The sequence below is a fragment of the Nipponia nippon genome, unplaced genomic scaffold (assembly GCF_047370975.1).
Source record: "Nipponia nippon isolate SJK-2023a ecotype South Korea unplaced genomic scaffold, ASM4737097v1 scaffold_1, whole genome shotgun sequence".
NCBI classification, from domain to species: Eukaryota; Metazoa; Chordata; class Aves; order Pelecaniformes; family Threskiornithidae; genus Nipponia; species Nipponia nippon.
In genome coordinates this window covers 139,822,159-139,844,658 of record NW_028262290.1, presented here as the reverse complement: position 1 = coordinate 139,844,658, position 22,500 = coordinate 139,822,159, and the positions used below count along the sequence as shown (strand labels likewise).

General features: G+C 38.5%; 1 protein-coding gene across 4 annotated transcripts in view; it reads right to left on the bottom strand.

The window, feature by feature from the left end:
* Positions 1–22,500, bottom strand: part of SLC25A13 (solute carrier family 25 member 13) — a 102,300-nt gene that overhangs the window by 6,000 nt on the left and 73,800 nt on the right. For all 4 annotated transcript variants that reach the window (XM_087758068.1, XM_087758133.1, XM_087757987.1 and 1 more), the window contains 2 exons: positions 12,187–12,327; positions 188–326 (listed from right to left, as the gene is read on the bottom strand). In XM_087758068.1, coding sequence (XP_087614194.1) covers positions 188–326; positions 12,187–12,327 — 280 coding nt within the window. The remainder of the gene's footprint in view (positions 1–187; positions 327–12,186; positions 12,328–22,500) is intronic.

The window sequence follows — 22,500 nt, the reverse complement described above, 5'->3', positions numbered from 1 at the left end:
TATACCAGGAACTTACAGTATCTTTATTTTTAACATCAACTCACTCTACAGCATGGTAGCTTTCTGTTATTTGGGCACAAGGTTGCAAAATGCATATAGCTCTTCCGAGCTTTTCAAAGTTCTCACTGCCATAGCTATTGCACTGCAGGTGCAATATAGTGGCATGCAAAGAAATCTCGGCACTTACCAGCTATTGATCCAGCCAAGAGCAGATTTCCAGGGCTAACCCTCCCATCTTCATTTGCAAATGAAGCTTTCAAATGAGCATAACAGGGGAAGTAAATGGCAGAGAAGGGGATGTCACGCAAAAAACACGCCTTAGCACCCTGTGTTGAAAAAGAGAACAAGTTTTGAGAATGAGCAAATTTAACATGATGAACTATGAACACCAGAGAAGAGAGCAACATCGGATTTTTTTGGTTTGTTGCAAAGGGCTTATAGAAAAAGCAATTCCTTCTCTCAAAATTTTGAGAGACCCATGTATTTCACACTGCCGAGGAGCGTCTGTGTGTTGTTTCTTGGTTCAGTAATTTCTGTCATTGTATTTATCTTGTCTACTTGTTCTCCCTCCCTCCCTAGTATTCTAGTTATTTGCTGGTAATAGAGAAAATGTCATGTGTTGGAGTAAACTCTGGTAACACCTTTGCAGAATTTTAAATAGTTGACATTGTAGCCATGCACCTGTAGTGGGAGTTTAGGATGTGTCTGAAGAAGATTGAGCCACAGGACAGGTTTGTCCCCTCTCATTCCCACTTACAATAAATACTCAGGGAAAACAGTGCCCAGTCCACGCATCTATGCAGACATTGCAATTGATAATGCAACATAAATCGAGGGAAAGAGGGGAAGAAAGAGAGTAGGGCCATAACACTAACTCTTTTGCAGAACAATAACAGGATGTATTACTTGTGATTTTTAAAGTACAGGTGATCTGGGACACAGTTTTTCAAGTAAGTTTCAGCTCTTACTGTTAAATTTGCCTTGCTATCAATTTTGTAAGTGGTACAAGCAGCCAATGAAGTTACCAGCAATATAGCTGGCTTCAAATCTATGAGGGTGGCAAACAGGCAAGGAAAGTTTTGGGGTAGCAGCAAGCAATCAACTGTTTTTCAAGCAGGGGGAAAAGCAAAACAACCACTAGAGGAGGCAACCAAAATCAAATACAAAGAACCATAGAATCACAGAATCATTTAGGTCCATGTTCCAACAGCAAAAGGGATTTGCAATCTGCCTTTCCTCAATACGGACATCCAGAGGACACCAGAGCCTGAACACACCAGGACTGAGACGGGCAGGAAGGCACAAACAGGAGGTGGCTTTAGAAAATGGGTAAAATCTTCCGAGCTTGAGAAAGAAATGGTTTGTGGATGAGCCTAAGCCTCTTCTCTTTGAAGCGAGGGTGGAGTTGTGCTGAAACTGCTTGAGGTTCATCCACGAGCCCTCCCGGGGTGCCCTTGTTACTGTACTTCTCTTGTGCGCAGGTCTACCAGGGCACGGCTCGGTGCCAGACATTTCACAGGGGACATGCTAATATCCACAGAATTTAATTAAATGTAATGATATGCCTGGACACATCTGTAATCTTAGCTTGTACTATAATAGCAGTTAAAATATAGTACTTATCCAAGTCGGATGCTGGTTATCAAGCAAAGACGCAAGAGCTGCAAGGTGTCAGAAAAACTGAAAGTTGCCTTTCAGCGAGGCAAGGCAGGGGCGGGCGAGCAGGATCTGTGATGGGAAAACTGGGTCCTGCGAGCCAGTTCACAGGAGATGCTAATAAGTGCAGTCAGCAGTCACAGAATGCCTCTGAGAAAATAAAGATTTATCTAAAAACAGCCATTAGATCTTCTAGTCAGACATTCTGTCTGTCACAGACAGAGTTAGTTGAGCAGGGTGAGCACAACACGCTCTGCTCCAACCCCAGGTGCTTTCCGCCACACCTCCTCAGCTCATTTCTTGATGTTTTCAGACAGAGAACCAACCGCTTCCCCTGACAGTCCATTCGGAGGTTAATGACTCCTGCTGTTAAGACCCTTTGCCTTGTTGCTCAGCTGGACTTGTCCGATTTATGGTGCCGGTCACTGGTTCTTGTTATGCCTTTCTAGATACACTATGGCATTTTCCAATGCCATAAAGGAACTCAAAGCGCTGCGGTTGCAGCCCCTCCGCTGTTCACCCGCGCTGAATGGGGTTATCAGCCACAGAACAAAGCGATGCTGGGCTGGATTCTCCTCTCAAAATTACCTGCAAAGCCCATACGCTTTACCTTGAGGGCACAGAGAAGGTGAAGCTTTTGTATTCACCAGAGAGACAAGAATTCTGGCCTCTCCTGCGCAACAGAAGCCCGTTTTACAGCGTACCTTTAATCTTCACATAAAAAGGAAAGACTAGGGTTTTACCAAGTTCTGTATGAAAAAACAACTTTTTAACGATCAAATGTCTGCACTGTATTTACCTCACAGAAAAATTATGAAACTCACTAATGAAACATTCACAGACCAACATGGTTTCTTCAAAGATTTATTTTTAGAGCATGCTTTTCCTCAGAGCAAATCTCCTCACTGCCTTTGCCCTCAGGGCACATTACTTTTATTTTCTTTGCAATGTTGTAATTAAACATTGCACACATTTTTTCCTCTGCATTTTTTTCATACTCTGAAATATCTCAACATAGTTAAAATAACTTACAGAAATCAATCATCTCCAAACGCGAGCAACTCTTAACCCAAGTTGCTAATATTCCTCCCCCTTCATTAAAAGGCTCTTTTTCATGAAGCAGAAACGGCATATTGTTAATATCACTAATAATGTTCTAATGTATCACTAATCCTTATGCTCAGGAACATAGAGAGGGAGGGATGTCCACCAACTTAGTTGGCTCAGTGTAAACAAAACCTGGATCAAAACTTGGATCCACTTTAATAATAACCCAGCTTGGCTCTGGTCCAGCATCGCAACAGTCTAAAGTTTCCCCCCATCGTTCCGTTTAAAGTCTGGGAAAGCATGTTTAAAAGCAGGCCTCATTTAACTTCAAGTTAATCATCCGCAACCAGTCTAGGCCAATTAGGAAGGCTTAGGGAGATTGGCCACAGTATCTTGAAAAGCAAAAGAAACATTTATTTTACTTCTCGCACCTTTTTGATGTGGACAACGTGCTGAAAGCCAAAAGGAGTTTTAATCAATCCCCAGAAAGCTGTAAGGATCATCCGCCCGAGTTTATTCTGGCAGCCAAGGTGCAGACCTGCCAGGCATGAAATTGTTGGGAGATCCTACACACCATGACATGCGCCTCCCTCACGCAACAGCCAGTTGGCTCCCATCTTCAATCTCTTTAATAACCTTAAAGCTCTTAATCTCGGATAGTATCTCACTGAATAAACCAAGAGAGGAAAAAAAACCCCAGATTGTCAAAGATTCTGATAAATAAGTCCAAGTCAGTGCTGGGGCAGGTTCTTTAGCATGCTAATTCCTGCTTATACCAGCTCTACCTGCAAATAAGGCTCTAAACAAACTATTTCTACTACAAGGGGAGGGTAATTATACTGACAAAGGCACCTCTGTGTCGGGTTGGGCAGAAGGAGCCGGCAGGTCTGGGAGACGCAGGCTTAACCTAGTCTCCTGCAGTGAATGCACATTGTCTAGTGCAGGGGGAAAAATGCCAGACTGGGGGGACCTAGCAGCATTCAAGACAACAGTGGTGCACCTTGTCTGAGAGGGTTATTTAATGCTTCTGGCACCTGTACTTACAGCCACCCCCTCTTTTTCTCCTTTACAGGTTTAGAATTTATTTGGCATGTATAATTGTTATTTTGATCCTATAGCTACAAACAATAGGCAGCATGTCATTTCTTGATCATTTTGCATTTTTCTTGGGTTTTACTACAGACTTAACCCTTTGGAATCGGAGCCCTAACAGCACCTAACAGGTTTGGTAACAGTCAGTCAAATGTTACTGGCATTTGCTTTCAAGGGCTGTAATTTTTTTCTACTGTAAAATGACATTGCCTTAAAACCTGCTATAGGTTTTTATTCACATATATTTATATAAACCAAAATATGAAACTGATTTAGCACATCAAGTTAGAGGAATAAAACACTGATTTCAAATGGAATTCAATTGTGCCAGCAATTCAAATTCAGTTTGCAGACAAAAATTATAGCACTTCTTAGTTGGAAGGGCTTTTTTGGGGCTTATTTTAAAAAAAATTCTCTGAAGAGCAGGTTCTCACATATGAGAACACAGTCACAAATAGGTATGGTGGGTGCAAATGAATGTAACTCAAAACTTTTACTACGGTTTTGTATGGTTATCATCCTGCTGTAAACCCACAACTTCAAGAGGTGAAATACCTCAGCTGTTATCAAAGTGACCAGGTGGGAGCTTGGTACACATCCTGTCACCTGAGACTACACTTTCCAGGTCAACACACCAGAAGCTCATTTATGAAGTCAAAAAAAAAACCAAAACACAAGAGGAGACTTTTGGAAGCCTTTCTGACTAGTTTTGGAAATGCAAACTGTGTTGGTGACATCAGCCAAAGCACAAATCTGAGCTAAATACCTTCTAGTAATTGCAATCATAATCATTACCACAACCAACGTATCCTTTCCTCAAAGAATCATTTATTACCTTATTATTTACCGTCATCTTGGGATCACAGAATAACTTTGTTGTGCAAAATTATGCAGTAGCACTGTCTGTTATGCTGTAAAGCACTATTCAGAATGATTATTTAAAAAAAGAATAATATTTTATTCAACATTTTATGGCAGATATTATATGGATACGAGTTTCTATGATGTACAAAATAAGTAGGTGTACTTACAATGTGTATTTACACGAGCACTTTAAAGATGTCTTTTGAAACCAACAGAATATAAATTCAACTGACTTTAACGGGACTTTATGCATATTACTGTGTAAGACAGGCAGAAGATAGAAAATATATTAGCTAATCATGTACGATTAAGTCAATATTCAACTGTGACCAGAAATTAAATAAAATCTATTAAAAATATTGAAAACCAGAAATGTATCCTTTCCCATTTCTGCCAACACAAATGACATTTTGCATTAGGTTTAATGATCTTTTCCCTGACTGGGATATGTTGTCTCTATATTTTTAAGAATAGCTGTCATCTACAGAACATCTGTAGCTAAAGAAGAATTTACTAGTCATAAGCTTCCATGCCCTGGTGCTTTCACAGCAACAATTACTGGCAGAAAGAAGACAAACAGAGGAAGCAAATTCCTTCTGCAAAAGTGCTGTTATGTGCCTCCCCAAAGGAGCAGCTGGGTTTTGAGAAGTACAATGTTTTAAAATACTTATTTATACAAGCAGTTCAGAATTTGAGACAAAGGCAGAAAAAAATATTTGCTTTCTAGCTTTAAAGAACTACGGGGGTTCAACCCAGCAGTTAGCCTAACGAGCTGTATGCATCAAATCTTTTTATTGCTGGAATTAACATGCATTTTATTTCTAAGCTGCATATCATTACAGAATTGCTAGTATCTGAACACCTGCTGAAGGTGCAGCGAGTCTGGGAGGAAGCTTTGACTTTAAATTCTTGTACTTATTACGAAGGACAATTAATTGAAGTGAAAAAACCCCTCTGTTTTTCCAGACCTATTTGTCTTTAGTTCTTTGGTGGGGAAAGAAGAGAAGGAGAGGAGATCGAAATTATCTGACCTGGACCTCTATGCACCGTGATAGCAATTTTCCCCCAGATAAAAACTTAGATTTACAAAGGTACACCAAGATAAAACTGATCTTCAAGGATACTTTCCTCAAAGCACTAGGATGGTCCATTCCACTGTGCAGAAGGTTGAGCAACCATGTCAGAAGGCCAGCATGAATGAACAGGGAACTCATGATTAAGCTCAAATGCAGAAAGTAAAAGGGAAGCAGAGGTGGGTACAGGCCACCCAGGAGAAATACAGTACCACTGGCTGGGCATGCAGCAATTGAGTCAGAAAAGCCAAGGGTCAGCTGGAGTTGGATCTAGTAAGGGGTGTGAAGGGGGAGTAAAAAGGGCTTCTGTAAGCACATCAGCAGCCCAAGGACAACTAAATAAACTGTGAGGCTGTTGCTCAATGGCAGCAGGTACCCAGTGACAAAATACATGGAAAAGGCAGAGAAATTACTTGTGCCTTGCTTTTTACTAGTAAAATCTACCCTCAGGTCCCTCAGCTCCACGAGCTTACCAGAAAAGCCTGCAGGCGCACAGCATTACCTACAGACAGAGCACTTAAGCCATCTGCACATACACAATCCGTGAGACCAGAAGAGATACCTCCGATGGTGCTGAGATTGCTGGCTGATGTCATTGTGAGGCTGTTATTACCTTCAAAAGGTCAAGTCAGTCAAGGGGATTCTGATGACTGGAAAAAGACAAACATCACACCCATCTTGAAGAAAAGCAAGAAGGAAGATCTGGGAAACTACAAGCTGTTTGGGTACACCTCTGTCCCTGGGAGGTTTATGGAGCAAATGCTCCTGGAAGCCATTTTCAAGCATATGAAGGGCAAGAGAGAGATTGGGAACAACCAATATGGATTAATCAAGTCATGGCTGACCAACCTGTTTGCCAGACCTGTGGGTGAGGGGACAGCAATGGATGTTGTACACCTTGACTATGAGCAAGGCTTTTGAGATGGTCTGCCATAGTATCTTCATAGCTAAACTGGTGGAACATGTGCTGTGCTTTCAGTAGATTAGTGGATGATACTGAATCAAGGGAGTAGCTAGTGTGCTATAGGGCAAGGCTGCTATTCAGAGAGACCTTCACAGGATGGAGAAATAGGCTGACAAGAACATCATGACGTTCAAATCAGCAAATGCAAAGTCCCGCATCTGGATTGGAATAGCCCTATGCAGCAATACAGGCGGAGGCTGAGTGGCCAGAAAGCAGCTTTGGAGAAAAAGTCTGGAGGGTACTGGTGGCCAAGCTGAGTATGGGTCAGCAATGCCTCTTTGCAGTGAAGACAGGCAGCACACCCTGGGCTGTAGTAGCAAGGGTGCAAGGGAAGTGATTATTCCCCTCCATTCAGCACTGGTGAGACCACATCTGGAGTCCTGTGTCCAGTTCTGGTCTCTCCAGTACAAGAAAGATGTTGCCACACTGGAGTGAGTCCAGTGCAGGGCCACCAAGTCAGTTGGGTAGCCCATGGTGTATAAGGAAAGGCCAAGGGTCCTCAATGTGCTCAACTCAGAGGAGCAGGCTAGGGGGAGACCTTATTGCTCTCTTCAGCTACTTAAAGGGAGGGTGCAGGGAAGACAACTCTTCTTGGAGGTGCACCGTGGAAGGATTAGAGGCAATGGACAGAAGCTGGAACATGGCCAATTCCAATTAGGCATTAGAAAAAGGGTGAGGGTTTTTTGGTTTTGTTTGTTTGTTTTAAACCATGAAGGTGGTCAAATACTGGGTCGGGTTGCCCAGATGACCTCCAGACTGGCTTTCACCACAAATTATTCTGATTCTAATAGCAAGTCTGCAAGTAGAGTGGAGCACAGGGCAGGGATCTCGGCAGAGTACTACTGTGAATTGTTTTGTGTCACTAGCACAGTAGAGCACCACGTTAACATGCCAATGAATGACCCAAAGGAATATTAATCTCACTAATACAGAGGGGCATCAAAACTATGCAACCCAGCTTCTCGGTGATCCTCAAATGGCTGTTCATTTGGACTAGAATGCTGGGATAATTATGATCATAATCAATACAAGATTCACTCAGCTGGATGCAAAAAGGGTTTACATAGCATTTCCTTTGTTAATTGGATGACACGAGACATAAGATTTATTTGTCTGTGCCTTGGTTTTCTCTGTTAATGCAAGACAGAAACACTGAAATTACCTATATCAGGGGTGTGTGGGCATTTTATCTTAAAATCCACAGAAAGTGCTTCATAGGTAGAAACTAATATAAAACACGAGAATTCAAACAACAAGCAGTAGATCTTGCTAAGGCATGCAGGAATTTGCCTCGTGAAGCTAAGACCAACATATGTAATTCTTCGCATCTTCTGGCTGCAGTTGTAATGAATGAAACTAACATTCTTCCTCGCTGACTACTATATGGGACTCTTACAGATTTTCACCTGAATTTCAGCATAAAAGATTCATAGGAACTAAGGAGAGCATGCCGGATTGATCTCTGATGGTAAGAACAGCTTTCAAGATGATTTATTTCTGAACTGGGAAAAGAGAATTTTCACTGCAGTCCTTGCAACGTGGTAAACGAAAGAGCACCGAAGCGGAGCGAGAGAAACTGAAAAGCCAGTGTGCAGCAGACTGGATGACCAGTCCCGATTTAAGAGGTTTGTAACTTATCAACACAGAAGTAAACTCACATTGACGAGCAATGGAAACACTTCAGCTCTACTATGAGCTTGCAGACTGACTGGTAATGTTCTCATTCATCACAGAAAAACAACCGCTTAAAAATATCTGTGCTCCTATTTTGAAAAAATGTCATTATGCTAATGTTCATTTCAAGTTAACATCACGTCTTCTGGGTTCCATCTTCCTGTTAAATACGTGATATCCCTCCATTTATTCTATCTCTCTAACAAACCTATTTTCTCCACTGCTGACAGTACAGACGAATTATTGATCTTTGGTCTCCGTGGATTTCACCAGCCAACTGTTAGGTTGAGGGAATCCCTTTTCTTCCCATCTCAAAGCAAGACCTTTAAGGAAATTCAGTAAGCAACAGAGGATCCTGTCCCTCTGTACAGCTTCTCGTACTATCCTGCCCTACTTGGCCTCATCTAGACAGTGGCCACCTTCACCTTTTCCAGGGACACAGCACTACAGGCACTTGATATCCATGAATCCAGACATCCGAAGTGATTATTTGGGCGGTCAACGGTGGAAACTGCTGTAGAAAACTGCAGTCAGCCCTTCTCAGAGCAGGTTTACAAGAATTTCTAACAAGTCAAGTAGAAAAGGAGAAACATTATGGTCTTTAACGGAGTAGCTAATTTTTGTTGGGTTTGCTTTCTTTTGGCCACAAAAGAAAAAGAAAAGAAACTAACAGAAAATAAATTCAGGCCATATCAAACAGAAAAAAAATGAAACCAAAAAGTGTTGTTGTCAACTATGAAATGAAATATTACATTTAAATTTTGGATTGTTAAACATTTTTTTTAAAGAGAACTTAGGAAAAAAACCAAAGACATCCATTTATTTCAAATGAAAATTCCTGGAATGAAAAGTCCAGAATTTTGCTTTTAATGCTTCCAAAAGAAAGTTAATCAGTTGGTCCTAAATCATGGCTAAGATAGACCAGTGTTTAAACAGCTGGAATACTTACATGAAGGCCTATTAAGCCTATAAACAAATTCCAAGATTCACATATAAAACTGTTGTCTAAAACAATTATCTATTTTTGTTCTTCTGCAGCAGGATGTACAGAGTCCTACTTAGATCTACTAAAATAAGTACATTCAGGGTTGGGATACTAGCCTTGTGTCTTGAGACACAAAAGACAAAGCTAAAACAAAGACTTAAGATGCAAATGAAAGAGTTGTTTATGTTAGAGTGAACAACATGAAAAGTACTGAGGTAGACACAAAATCCTCATTCCTCTTTTATAGTTTTAAAGCTAATTTGACTCGTTAGGAGTACAAGCATTCCAAATGTACCAAGATATTTCAGTTGTCATTAGCAGAACATTTATTATTTGATGTTCACTTGCTCATTATACTCACTAAATTAATTTATTAGAAGCACCACCAGAGAAGGTAGCACCTACCAACTCTAGTCTCGTCTGAAGTTCATTTTAGACCACTGATGTCCCTGGGTAGCATTTACTGGGGCTGGCGACCTTGATGCAATGAGTTATTAATCCCTGACTGGCCTCACCAGCACTGCCAGCTTCAGCACAAGCATTCAGGAGAGGGTTGCTTTTGCTTCTAACACTACTGTTCCACAAGCACCTCAAGACAGTATAAAACTCCTCTGATGCAGACTGATGGGTTCCCCATGCCGTGAAGCTGTTCCTCCCTTCACCTGGGTACAATCATCCTGAGGAGCTACGGAGTGAGCTGGTCTGGGTTCAAAATAAACTAAGCCAGAAGGAGGAGAAGGCTTTCCCGTTCCAGATCATTATGTGGCTGCACCAACACTCTTGCTGGCATACGGGAGAAGAGGCAGAGAGGGTTACCATTTTTTTTTTTTGGCCACAGTGCCAAAGTGTTTGGTGGACAACAGCACAAACCTGCCCAATGACAGAGCTAGCCGTGAATAAGGGTGCACTTGGACACAAGCCTTCTGACATGGCCTGTGCTCTGTTGGGTGGATGACTGTGATCACCAGGTTAAATTCTCTAGTTTTGTCAAATCGTTCAAGTTTTTGTAGGCAATGAATCCAAACTGGACATACAAAAGGATGTGAACACAAAGAGCGGAGTGGAGGGGTGGAGAGAGACAGAAACAGAGACAACAGAAGAGTAAAAACAAAACAAAACCCTTCTGTGGCTTTTTTGTGGAGGTAAATGGACTTAAGGAATGAACCAAGGAAACTGTGTGGCTTGTGATTAAATAACTGCCTGTTTCAATGCAACATAATGCTGTAACCAGCTCCTGTTCAGGTGTATTCCTTACAAATGTTCACCGATATCTACTCTAGAAAACAGAAATAATTCATAATATGATCCAAGACATTAATGCCATTTAAAAATGGAAAAATGTAGCAAATGCTGCTCAGCCACCAAGAGCAGGTATTCAGGAAAAAAAAAAATCTTAAAAATGCTAACTTTAGGAAACTAGTTCATCACTCTTTCTCGGCTTATGTTTTATTTTTACTAGTCCAAGTAAAAGTCAGTAGCTGCCCTCCATTCCCACACAGCCTCAGGGATGCAGACTGTTTACCATATCCATGTTTTCAGTTGTAAATGTTGACCTGATCAACACCATAATGCCATTTACTAGGAGTTTACACAATAGAATCAGCTTCAGTAAAACACCTAAAAAATTAGCAAGTCAATTTAAAGAGAAAAACAACTCCCCGTTAAATCCTATTCAGACCTGCAACTTCTCTCCAGGCCAAAACATACATACATCTACTCGCAGGCAGGCTTCCTCTTTGTAATGTTAACAGAACAATTTAAAAGGATTGGATGCTTAAAAATGGAGATGGAATTTAAATATTGTGGAGGAGGGGGATGGAGCTCACTTGGTGGTTTTTGAAGCATCTTCAATTTACAGTGGCACTCCTGTAAATAAGAAACAGCAGAATACTGCCTGCTGCACTGGAAATACTGGGACAAATGGGTAGTGTGAAAGCTTTTTCCCAAGAAGTAGGCTGCAGAATGTGAAGAAACACCACACCATGCTCTACAGTGTATGGCATTCATTACAGTTTTTGTTTCAATACTGTGCGTAATGGCTATCTCAAAGTACTCCAAGACCTTTCATACTCCCCCATATCTAGTCTCTTTCATCTAAAAGTAGAAGGCAGTATGTTAATCCTTTAAATTATTTGCAGCATACATCCTATTAGATTCAACAGAAGATGTTTCTAATCCTGCTGCAGTCTAACATCAAACCTAACTTTATTTCTACATATTTACGTATCTATGTGAGGACAGTAATGTAGAAAGCAGAACTGTAGAGTTTGTAGTATTCGCTCATAAAAGCAGCTTTTTCTGATATTATTTGTGGCAATGTTCTTCTAAACTAGCAAGGGGAAGCTTGCTTTAGTAGTTTATTTTTATGCTGGGCTCCCACCGTCTGTATTTCTTCACTATTATTATGCTGCAATTAATTCCCATCACCAGATTAACAATGACATCTGGGAAAGCTGCTGAATCAAACACAGAAGAGCAAAAGCACAGCTCTAAAACTGTAAGCTCTATATCATGAAGCAGATGAAAATACGTTTATTTTTACACCAGGCAGAATATCAGAAATCACAAACTAATCCTCAATGAACAATACTTACACTGGCTGAAGTGAGAAAAAAAAGTCCACAAGAACCACATGCTCAAAAACACGAGACAGTTTCTTCCCTTAGTTAGAAATGAAAAATGAAGATATAGTATTACATAATAAGGAAGAATCTTTTTTTAAAGTTCAATTACATCCACCTATGAAAGATTCTGAGAACAATGAAATGATGTTTCAATTTGAAATATTCGTAATTGGCTTTTAATGCATGTGTATCTAAAAAAAAGCATACCTTGTAGAGACCAAAGAAGCCTAAGTCCCGTAATACAGTGAGGGCACTAACTCGTGGACCAGTAGTAATTTCTCCAGCCACCTGTAATCGAATCTTGACAATTTCCAGTGGATTGGTAAAGATCACTTGAGAACCTCCAGCCTGAAATTAAAAGTGGAAGGCAGTACATTAACCCGTTACATTATTTGCAGTGTACGTCCTGTTACATTCAAGAGAAGACATTTTTAATCCTGCTGCAGTCGGTTAAGGTATTAGACAAGAATTTTAGTATTAGTTAACAAAGTGCAGCTCACACGGTAAGAAACCTACCCCGCCACGAGATGAGTGGTCAGGGAGAACAGAGAGGAAGCAGGTCAGCCGCCGCAGGACACTGCAGTACAGCAGACACGCTAGCTCAATTCTTGCTGCAAGGATACACTCACCAACACCATTTATGCAATACTGACAAGCCAAGAACATTATAAAGCAAGTAATGAAGTGAAAGGGAGAATTAGTAACTAAGTAAAGAAACTGCGATGTGCATGCCAGTACTTAGAAAGTGAAAACACACTGTTGAAGAGTAAAAGTCTGGCAGAAGCTTTTTCAATTTTGGCATGAGTTCATAAAACAAAGAACACATGGATTCCAAAGACCAGAACTGCGCATATCTTCTGCGTTTTTAAAACCCCACTGAACTACCAGTTTCAGTGCCATTAAATGCTGTTTGATTTGAGAGTCTGAGCTCCACATTGTTATTTGTGCACCAGATAATAAAGAAGGTCTACAGACCAAAGGATTCCATTAATCAAGAACTGCTAAATGTTTTTAACATGTCCGTCTCCATTTGTTGGGAAGGCATCACTCAACTGATTTCGAAAATTAGTTTTAAAACACATCAGTGGCAAGCACTTTAAATTCCCTGCTAGTTCTAGTGAAGTCCATCTCATTCACAATACGCACTGCAGGGCATAACCTTTCTGCTACACTGACGGATCCCCAGTTAAAAATTTGAAACAAGAAAAAAAATGTAACATGAAGGTTAACTAAGTGTATTCAGAAAATACTCATTCAGACTCCATCTGGCCCAAATTCAACAGAGTGTCAGTCTAAATTCTGTTAATTTCTTAATTATGTGGCCCAACAGCTATGCCCTTCTCTAGGTTCTGAAATCACACAACTATGGAAAGGGCAACCCTCACCCTCCCCACAACAAAACAAGAACTATTTTTTTTCTAGAAGGTAATGACTAAAATGAAATAAGCTGCATTTAAAAGCACTTGCATCTAGCCATGTCTAGTATGTAAACGCTATATGCACATCTTTTTTAAATCATCCAAATATTAAAAGAATTAATCATAACTGAGATTAACTATCATTCAAAATAAAAAATATGCACAGTAATATGGTTTAAATAATGTGCTGAAGAAATGGCAAATCGCACGAACAACTATTCTTGTCTACCACTTAGACTGAGCATACACAGTGTGGTTACAAATTAAAGTCTTTACATAACCCCCAAAATATCCCAAATGTTTCCTATTTTGACCAGAAAAAGCATGCTCTTGTGTAACTCAACTGGTTTTGACTTTCAAATTGGCATAATTTAATTTAACTGCTTTTACCAAACCAGAATCCTGGTACAGATAAAACTGCTATTCTTGTTGCCATCAGAAATTAGACTGATAAATTATTTGGCACATATGCTGACTTCAGTTTTGCACTTAAACTGAAACATATTAAGTAAGTAAGCATTCAAAACAAAAAATTGAGACAGTTTCTTTTACTTGTCTACTGATCTTGCAAAGTTTCAAATTAAAAAAAAAATCCTAGAAATGTCTTTACGGTGAATTACAAATTCCTATGTAATAAACATTTTGGTCTATGTATTACAAATATTAAGCATTCCCACATGCCATCAGACATATTTTTTTCTTAAAAGGATAAAATCCCAATTGCAGGTGATAATGTTCATTTGCAAGTTTGCTATACCACAGCCATCATCTAAAACACACTACTTAAAAACTCATACCAACTGATCTATGTTAGCATAAATAAACTACTTTCTCTCAGTATGATATTCTTGCAGTTCATTGTGCCAAGACTCCACGGGAAGTGTTCCTTTAACTTTCACTATGGGAAAATCATATTAAAATTTAAAGATGACAACAAAATTAGGTTTAATTTTTTTTATTATTATTATTATTATTATTATTATTATTATTATTATTATTAATGCACCAAAACACTGAGCAATTTAAAATTCTATAAAAATATTTATAAGTGAATGCCATATTTAAAGAAAGGAAAGAGAAACATATATCTGATTTTAAAGGAGAATAAAGGCAAATGATTTCTGAATTCAAATAAACGGGAAGTACTTCAGGTGCTAGCACATATAAATGTTTATGTTTGCATGTTCAGCCTGGCTGCATCAACACTTGCAGCGTTAGATGCTTGTGGCTCTGGGTAAATCACACAAGACTTCCTCTGCTTCAGCTTGCTGTTTGAAAAATGGGGATGCTATTATTTACCCGCCTCATACAATCAAGCTCACTGCATTCAAATTTTTAAAACACTGAGACCTGCATGCATCAGGCATTACTAAAAAGAGTATCGGTTTTGCTGCCCACAAAGGAGGTCTGAAGAAAGACATTGGAAATTTCCAGTGAAGTCTTTCCACAAAACTGTCTAGGTACTGGCCCAGAATTCCCTGAACAACCTTTGTCATCCTCTAAATTTGATCAAATATATACTCCAAAAATCAAATGGTGAATAACTGAAAGCGATGAGCCAGACAATACCAGCCAGAGGGTCTCGGTAGGAGGGTTTCTACCACCTGCCTGCTTTGCGATGCAGAGGAAGGCTGGTTTATCAACCAGTGCAGAGTCAGTTCTTGCAGTAACAAGTACAGTCGCCTGGCAGGGAGCTTTTATCACCCTGTTATTTAACCATCTACGCTGGTAACTGCAGCTCCTTACTTTCAAAATGAGGGGGAAACAAAGGCTACTATACTCTCTAATGAAATGATTTCTTGCTTGTCTACTACTGGTAACTTCTATTGTGTTATTCATCATCATAGTATGCAAGTGTCTCATAAATATTAATGGTATTTCCTCCCAGTGCTCCTGTGAGGAAAGTACAATGACTCTAGTTTTACAAGAAAGGGATTTGAGGTAAAGAGGTTAATTGCACGCCCAGTGTGTGCGTCCCCTGAGCTCAAACACATACAACTTCTAAGAGTCTCCAGATATCCTGATCTCCAAAACAGTAGCTTGAATCACAATATGTACCAGTACTTAAAGGGGAGCTACAAAGAAGATGGAGACTCCCTTTTTACAAGGAGTCACATGGTGAGGACAAGGGGTAACGGATACAAGTTACTCCCAGGGAGATTCCGATTGGACACGAGAGGTAAATTTTTCACAATGACAACACTCAACCATTGGAATAATCTCCCCAGGGAAGTGGTTGACTCCGCTACGCTGAACACGTTTAGGACTCAGCTGGACATGGTGCTGGGCCATCTCGTCTAGATTGTGCTAGAAAGGTTGGACCAGATGATCCTCGAGGTCCCTTCCAACCTGGTATTCTATGATTCTGTGAATAGCATGGCTTCTGTCTTCTTCCTAAGTTTTTGCATAGTGAATGCAATGAAAGAAATCTCATTAATCTATTTTTTTCCAGTCTCTTCAAGATGCTGGTATAAACTGTTATGGAAAAAACAGACAAACCATCATCAGTACATCGTATCACCCTGCTCATTCATTCTGTTTGGCCAAAAATTGACGAACATTGCCTTCTTGTTTGCTAACTTCTGCAGCATATCTCATTTTAAAATTTTAAAATATGCTTCCAAAGGTCAGAATTTGAAAACTATTTTTCAGCCAGAATAAACACAGTTTAAGCTCAGGTTGCTCAAGCTTAATGATTTCTCCAGTAAGTGTCACAAAAATCAACTTTTATCAACTGTTTAATATAGATAGTTCCCAGTAACACCAGTTTTTCTATACTGAAGTTACAAACTTGAACACACTCAACTCTGAACTCCTTATCACCTCTTCCAATCATTTTTAAAGAAAAAAAAATAGTCTGACTGTAAAAGCAAATCCATTACTTTTCAGTTATTATTATACAATTAAAATAAAATCTGCAATTTTGAGTTATTTATAGGAGTAGATACCTAGAGGTACTGCTTAGATAATTACCTGTAAGGGCCCACGAAGGGCCCATATTATTCTGAAAGAATTTAACACTTGACCTAATCACAAGCACTTACGGTCTTGTTTGATGCAAAGCAAGAAAATAAAAGGGAAATACCTCCATCATGCAAGAACTCCTCATATACACATAGCTAGAAATCTGCATGCCTATAAAATGTTCAGTGTGCTTTAACACACGAACAGCTAGCTATGCATCCACGCACATGTGAATTTTTAAAAACAAGCTGGTTTTTTTCATTTTTATAGTACTTCAACTCTGCACTTGGTATGATATCACCCAACAAACACCTCTCGATAGCAGTACAGTCTTGTACAGTAATACAGTACTGTCTATCACATGCCTCCTTCTACTTTCCTACTTTACTGAATGGAAGGGAGAAGTAGAAATAGTTGAGGTATTTTTTTTTTGTCCATGGGGAAATAAAACCTGCTCTGTAGCGAAAAAAATTAGTTTAATAACAACCGCTTAACAACACTTCAGTTTAAGAAGTCAGGACGTTTTCTACTTCTTCACGTGTTCAGATTAGCTTGCAATAAACTTTACTGGAAAATAAACAGATTTTCACCCCTGTCATTACACTAAGACAAGAAATTCCTGTTCTTTTTAATGTAACTGCATTTTGTGCCCTTATGAGATTAGATAAGAAGTAAGCATACCAGACCCAACTCTCCTAGAGCATTCACATCTCCATTTGAAAGCTTTGGTGTAGGTTCTGAAGAGAATACAGCTTGCAATTCAGGAAGAAAATTCTGTGTTTTCCATCCCAGAAGAAAGTACGAGATTCTTTTCCTTTCATTGCTACTGACCATTAACTGTTCTTCTGCCTCTAATTAACCTTATTACCTACTTCAAATCATAGCCTTTTCCCTGTTCTCAGCTATGAGCATTTAGAGTCAGCATAGATCATTCTTTTGCATCACACACAACTGGTCACATATCACCTTTTAAGGTTTCAAGGATGAAGAAGAGATTACTACTGCTATTAGAGTGTTAATATTTCCCAACAACATCACCAAGGGATAGCAATTATGGCAATTAATGGCAACCATTAAAATACATAAGCAGCATATTATATAATTAGCCAAAATCAACCTCTGCAAAAGAAATCTTCTACAATGTCTTGGTTACTCATTCAATTTACAAAAAGACAAGCAGGTGCAAGTTCCAAAATTTTTAGTCTATTTTAATTAAACTAATTTTTAGTTTATCACATTCAGTCATACTGAATATTGTACACTGTCCCAGGCCCTTACTCCTTGCCAATTTCAGATGCAGCTTGTTTTCCTGTGCATTTGCTAGCATCCATTAATCCTAATTACAGTCAAGGTTCCTAAAGTGCTGAGCATTGTAGAGACACAAAATAAAGATTGTGCCCCATCATAAAAAAAAATCTAAATTAAAAATGCACTCAAGGGATGCAAGAACGGAAGAATTACCATCCTCATTGTATAATAAAGGGCAACTAAGGCATAGAACTATTAAATGATTTACCACAAAATCACATACTAACTCTACGACAGAACAAGGCTTAGAAGCCAGATCTACGGAGTGCCACTGCAGCGCTTCAAACTACCTCTAAAAGTCTTGGTGTTTGTATGGCAAAAGATCCCAAGAGCATCAGATGAATTGTGTTGAGTTGCTGAAGAGGTGATTTCACTATGGACTTGCTTGTTACCAGAAGGGCTACCAAGCAACAGACATCTGTCCAAATTGACTGTTTTTCTTATAGATTTCAAAGGTGACAACCTTAATTATGTGGCGCTGCATGTCAAGGGCAAAGCATACTGGGTTCTCAAAAGCTTGGTTCTGTGTTACGTTTTTTCCCGATAAAGCCATGCTTCAAAAATCCAGACAAGCCATCTCATGCTATTTTGTGTCTTCTCGTCTGTGGTCCTATCTGCACAGGATCCTGATAACGCTCTTTAGCAACAGAAGTTCATATAGTAAATACCTTTTGTTCAGATCACAAGGAGATTTCCTGAGCCCTCAATCATCTGCTTTTCACTACCCCGACCAGGCTGGCACAGAAACAGCTTTCACGCTGCTCAGGCAGAACTGTGTTTTTCTCCAGCTAATCTTTCTTCTCTTACGAGGACAGACTTCTCTTGGTCTGGCTAAGGTTTTGCTTTGGGCAGCTCAAACAGCAAACACTGCTAGAATCACAGAGTCTTGTTAATGTCCAAATGTACATAAAATGTAAAGCAAGCTCCTTCAAACGCTCATGTAAAAGTGCTCATAAATAGAATTGCAATTAGTCTGAACAGAAGTACATTCCTACTACTGCTTCAGACAGATTTCCAAGAGTCGGATACAAGTTGTGACGATTTCCCTACAATAGCTTATTAATGACCTGGCTAAACAGAAACAAACAGAGGTATGGTTTGTTTATAAGCACTGACCAAGTCCGCAGTAGGAAAAAAAATAAAATTGTGGATTTGATATTTTCCACGTTATAGGTAATTCAGTTCTCAGAAGCCTAGCCAAAAAATCAAAGTGGAGCCTACTTGATTGGCATTATAAAAGCAATTAAGTTAGAGACCTGTCAAAGATGTTAACATTTGGCTCGGTCTGCTCTACTTGTCTATTTTGACTACTTGTTGAATCATTTAATGATTTACAGACCTTTCAAGTCTTAAGGCATGGTAGCTGTATTAAAACTGTGACCCATTATTTCTTGGTCACATCATAAATTACTGTGACATCATAAATATCTTCCTTTTTCTCACAGAAAGCTAGATTTTAATTCCTGATTTGAGTTTGAGGCTTTGGTTTTGGGTTGGGTTTTTTTTTTTTAACCTGCACTGGTAAACACTAAAATATTTTACTGCCTGTAAAAGAAGTAGTAATAGGAGAAAGGGATGTGTAATAAAATATAATTGTCAAAAAAATTACATGTTTTAAGCCGTAGTGTATGGTCATATAAAATTCTGCAGTCATTATTTCTAATACAATAGTAAAAAATTAATACATTTAAAATGGGAAGAATATTAAGTATGTTTGTGGGGAAAAAAACAGGCTTTTTAATAGTTCAGAATTGTTCTATTCTGCAATCAAAAAAACATATCAACCTAAACCTATCCATCCCTCCTTGTTTGACAGTTTGAAAAAAATTCCCCTCTCTTTTTTTTTTTGGGTGAGGGGAGAAGGGATGAAAAGGAAAAGGAGAGGGGAAGCAAGAGGGGAAAGCACTTCTAATTTGTTATCGGAAATATATTTGGAAAAATATTAAAATTAAATTAAATAATCCAAAAGGAAAATTCAAAATAGAGTGAAATCATGTTCTGCATAACTCCTCACTGCTTTCAGGAAAGGCCAGTTTAAACAGGTATGACTGCAAACTATTTTTTAAAACATCAAAACCTGCAAGGAAATGTGGGGTGAGGTCAAAGAAAAGCAGGAACTCTATACCAGGAACTTCCCCACCCTTTGGTACAACCTCTTGGAAGGGCTATCGTGTTACTGGATGTTGCCTTCCCAAACTACATGATAAGGCTTAAATCTAAGATAAGCTGAAAATTAATCAGAGACAATTAAAACAGAGCAGTGTTGAAACACAATGGATTTGCAAATGTGAAGTTAAATTTAAGTCCAGATCTAGCTGGCGTTTTTTGTATCAAAAGTTTACAATTAGTTTAAATTATTTTCTGTATGCTGAAAATAACTACAATTACAGTGGTTCAGAGGAGAAAACTACACTTTAAAAATACCTAATTAATTATAGTATATTCTGTTACATTATATTACTTATATTAAATAGACTTTAAATCTAATTAATTTATTTAACAACATAAATTTTATGTAAAAAGAAAATAACTTTAAATTTAACCAAGAAAAAAAAAATGTATTAGGAGCTTCTGAACCTTTCCTTAAACAAGAAATGTGAATGTTGGGCTTTTACACATGCAGGTAGAACTCCCCTTGAAAGTAATGGAAGTTACATGCCCTGACTACATGGAGAATGTACCTCTGAGAATAAATCTGTTAGGAGTTCGAGAGATCTATGCCATTTGCTTTCAAAGCTAATATGAGCAATCATCAAGATCATCATCATTACTTAACTATCTCAATAAACTATACCAAAACTTTTCTGTGTGATAGCAGTTGTTCTTTTTTTTTCAGATACACATGCAGAGATTTTTTTTTCCCCGGCACACAAAATGCTCAGTTTCATTTTACCCTTACTCATAGCTCAGCCTTCCTTGCCAAACAGGATAGAATTTTATCAGATTTAGGTTTCCGAATAATGAAAGCAAGAATGACACCTTCAGTCTCCTTTAGCCTATAACTTAGAAATGTCTGAATTTTTGCAAGCAAGATATCTAAGAAGTGTGGGAATTGCAGTCCATCCACCCTCTGCCTCTACTGCAATGCAACAGAGAAAATGCAGCTCAGATGTGGACTTATCTTTATTACTCTCTGAAACATAAAATACATGTTGTAAGTAGCTTAATAAAACTATTTTCATTGGATCGGTTATTTGGCACAATTAATCTGGAATTTCACATCAGATTCCTTTATAAAAATTAATTCTGGACAGGATTTTGAACTTTCTAGATGAACTCCATCTTAACCGTACCTAATTTTTATGTTCCAAGCAGAGTTGAGGTTGTCCAAGCAGGTCCAATATGTTTTAACTTTATTATGATTACTATAAAGTCTCTAGAAATATGCCTAAAATTGTCTTGACAACTTAAATAAAAGCAGATCTGTACGGGGTCTGTAATTGTACTGTGCTACATGATTTAAACCGGCTAATAGTGAGCACACACTGAGCAGCTGGGAAGGAAAAGACTGTGTGTGCTCGGAAAGAGGAGGGAGAGCAGAAGGAAAGGTTAATAAAGCAAAATGTTTTTCCCTTTTCTTGCTGAACATTAAGGCTCCGATTTACCTACATAATTGTATTACTATATGCAGACAAAGCAACATACATTATATAGCTATTTCTTTTTAGTCATGATACAATACTACTTCTGTTTTTCTCAATATTTTGTGTGTATTTTATGATCAGTCTTTATTTTGCATCTTTGCATCTCTTTCCTGGTTACTTCCAGACACACAATGTAAATTTTTCAATTAAACGTGGAACTGCTTTATTTAAGGAACTAAGCAAAACGACTGTCTCACCTACAAGCTTAGTGTTAAAGGCAACACCTCAAAACCCCAAAAATAATATTTCTGCCACTTTTACGAATAGAGTTTTCAATTGGTTAATATAACTCAAAAATAAGAATAATGACTACTGCTGTATCAAAAAAATCAGGTTACTTTTAACAGAAGCTTTTCAGTGAATTATTTAAAAGAAGTAAGCAGCTAAACTCGGTATGACTAGTGATGATTTTTTATTTAAAATATAAAATAAACTGAAAGACCATGAAAAAAAGCTTTCAGAAATGTCAAGACTATTACCAGTGTAAAAAAAAAAAAGATTTCAGGTTGTACTTACAGCTTACCCAAGACCATTCTTTTTTGAAAGAATCCCTGAAGGTAACTCACAGCATTAGAAGAAATCAAACCTAGCATATTTGTCCACTTTTTCATTCAAGGAGGTTAAGTCAGATTCGTGGTTTAGATGCTCAGCAGATCCTAGCTCTACTGTATCATTACACTATGTCTTGGAACTGAAGCTTTTTACTAGTCTAATAATGATAAGGGCTATATAGGATTTGCATGAGTGATGAGAGTGCTAAATGCACAGCAGAGACCAGAGTTCATGGGGGGTGTCAGGCATTGTGCAAATCTGGAAGTTACATATATTTTTATGGGTAACAAATACCGTAGTCACTAGGAAAACTTCTTACAAACAAAGGAGATGGAAATTTTGAGTAAGTAATTTACATAACAACCCTCTTCAAGATTATGTATAAAAATATAAAGGTTATACTTTTAATTATATTCTTGGGGGTCTCAAAAAAAAAAATCTCAACCAACCTATCACTTTCATCTTCACAGAATAAAAAGCTATGAAACAGGCTGTTAACTGAACTAAGTGCCCACGAGGTCATGAAGTAAGAGATCTTTCTATTTTCTTCTTTTCTTCTTTTTTTTTTTTTTTTTCAGGAGAGAAAACAGTTTACAAAACAGAAAAAGACTTGTTCAATGAAACAATCAGCTTTA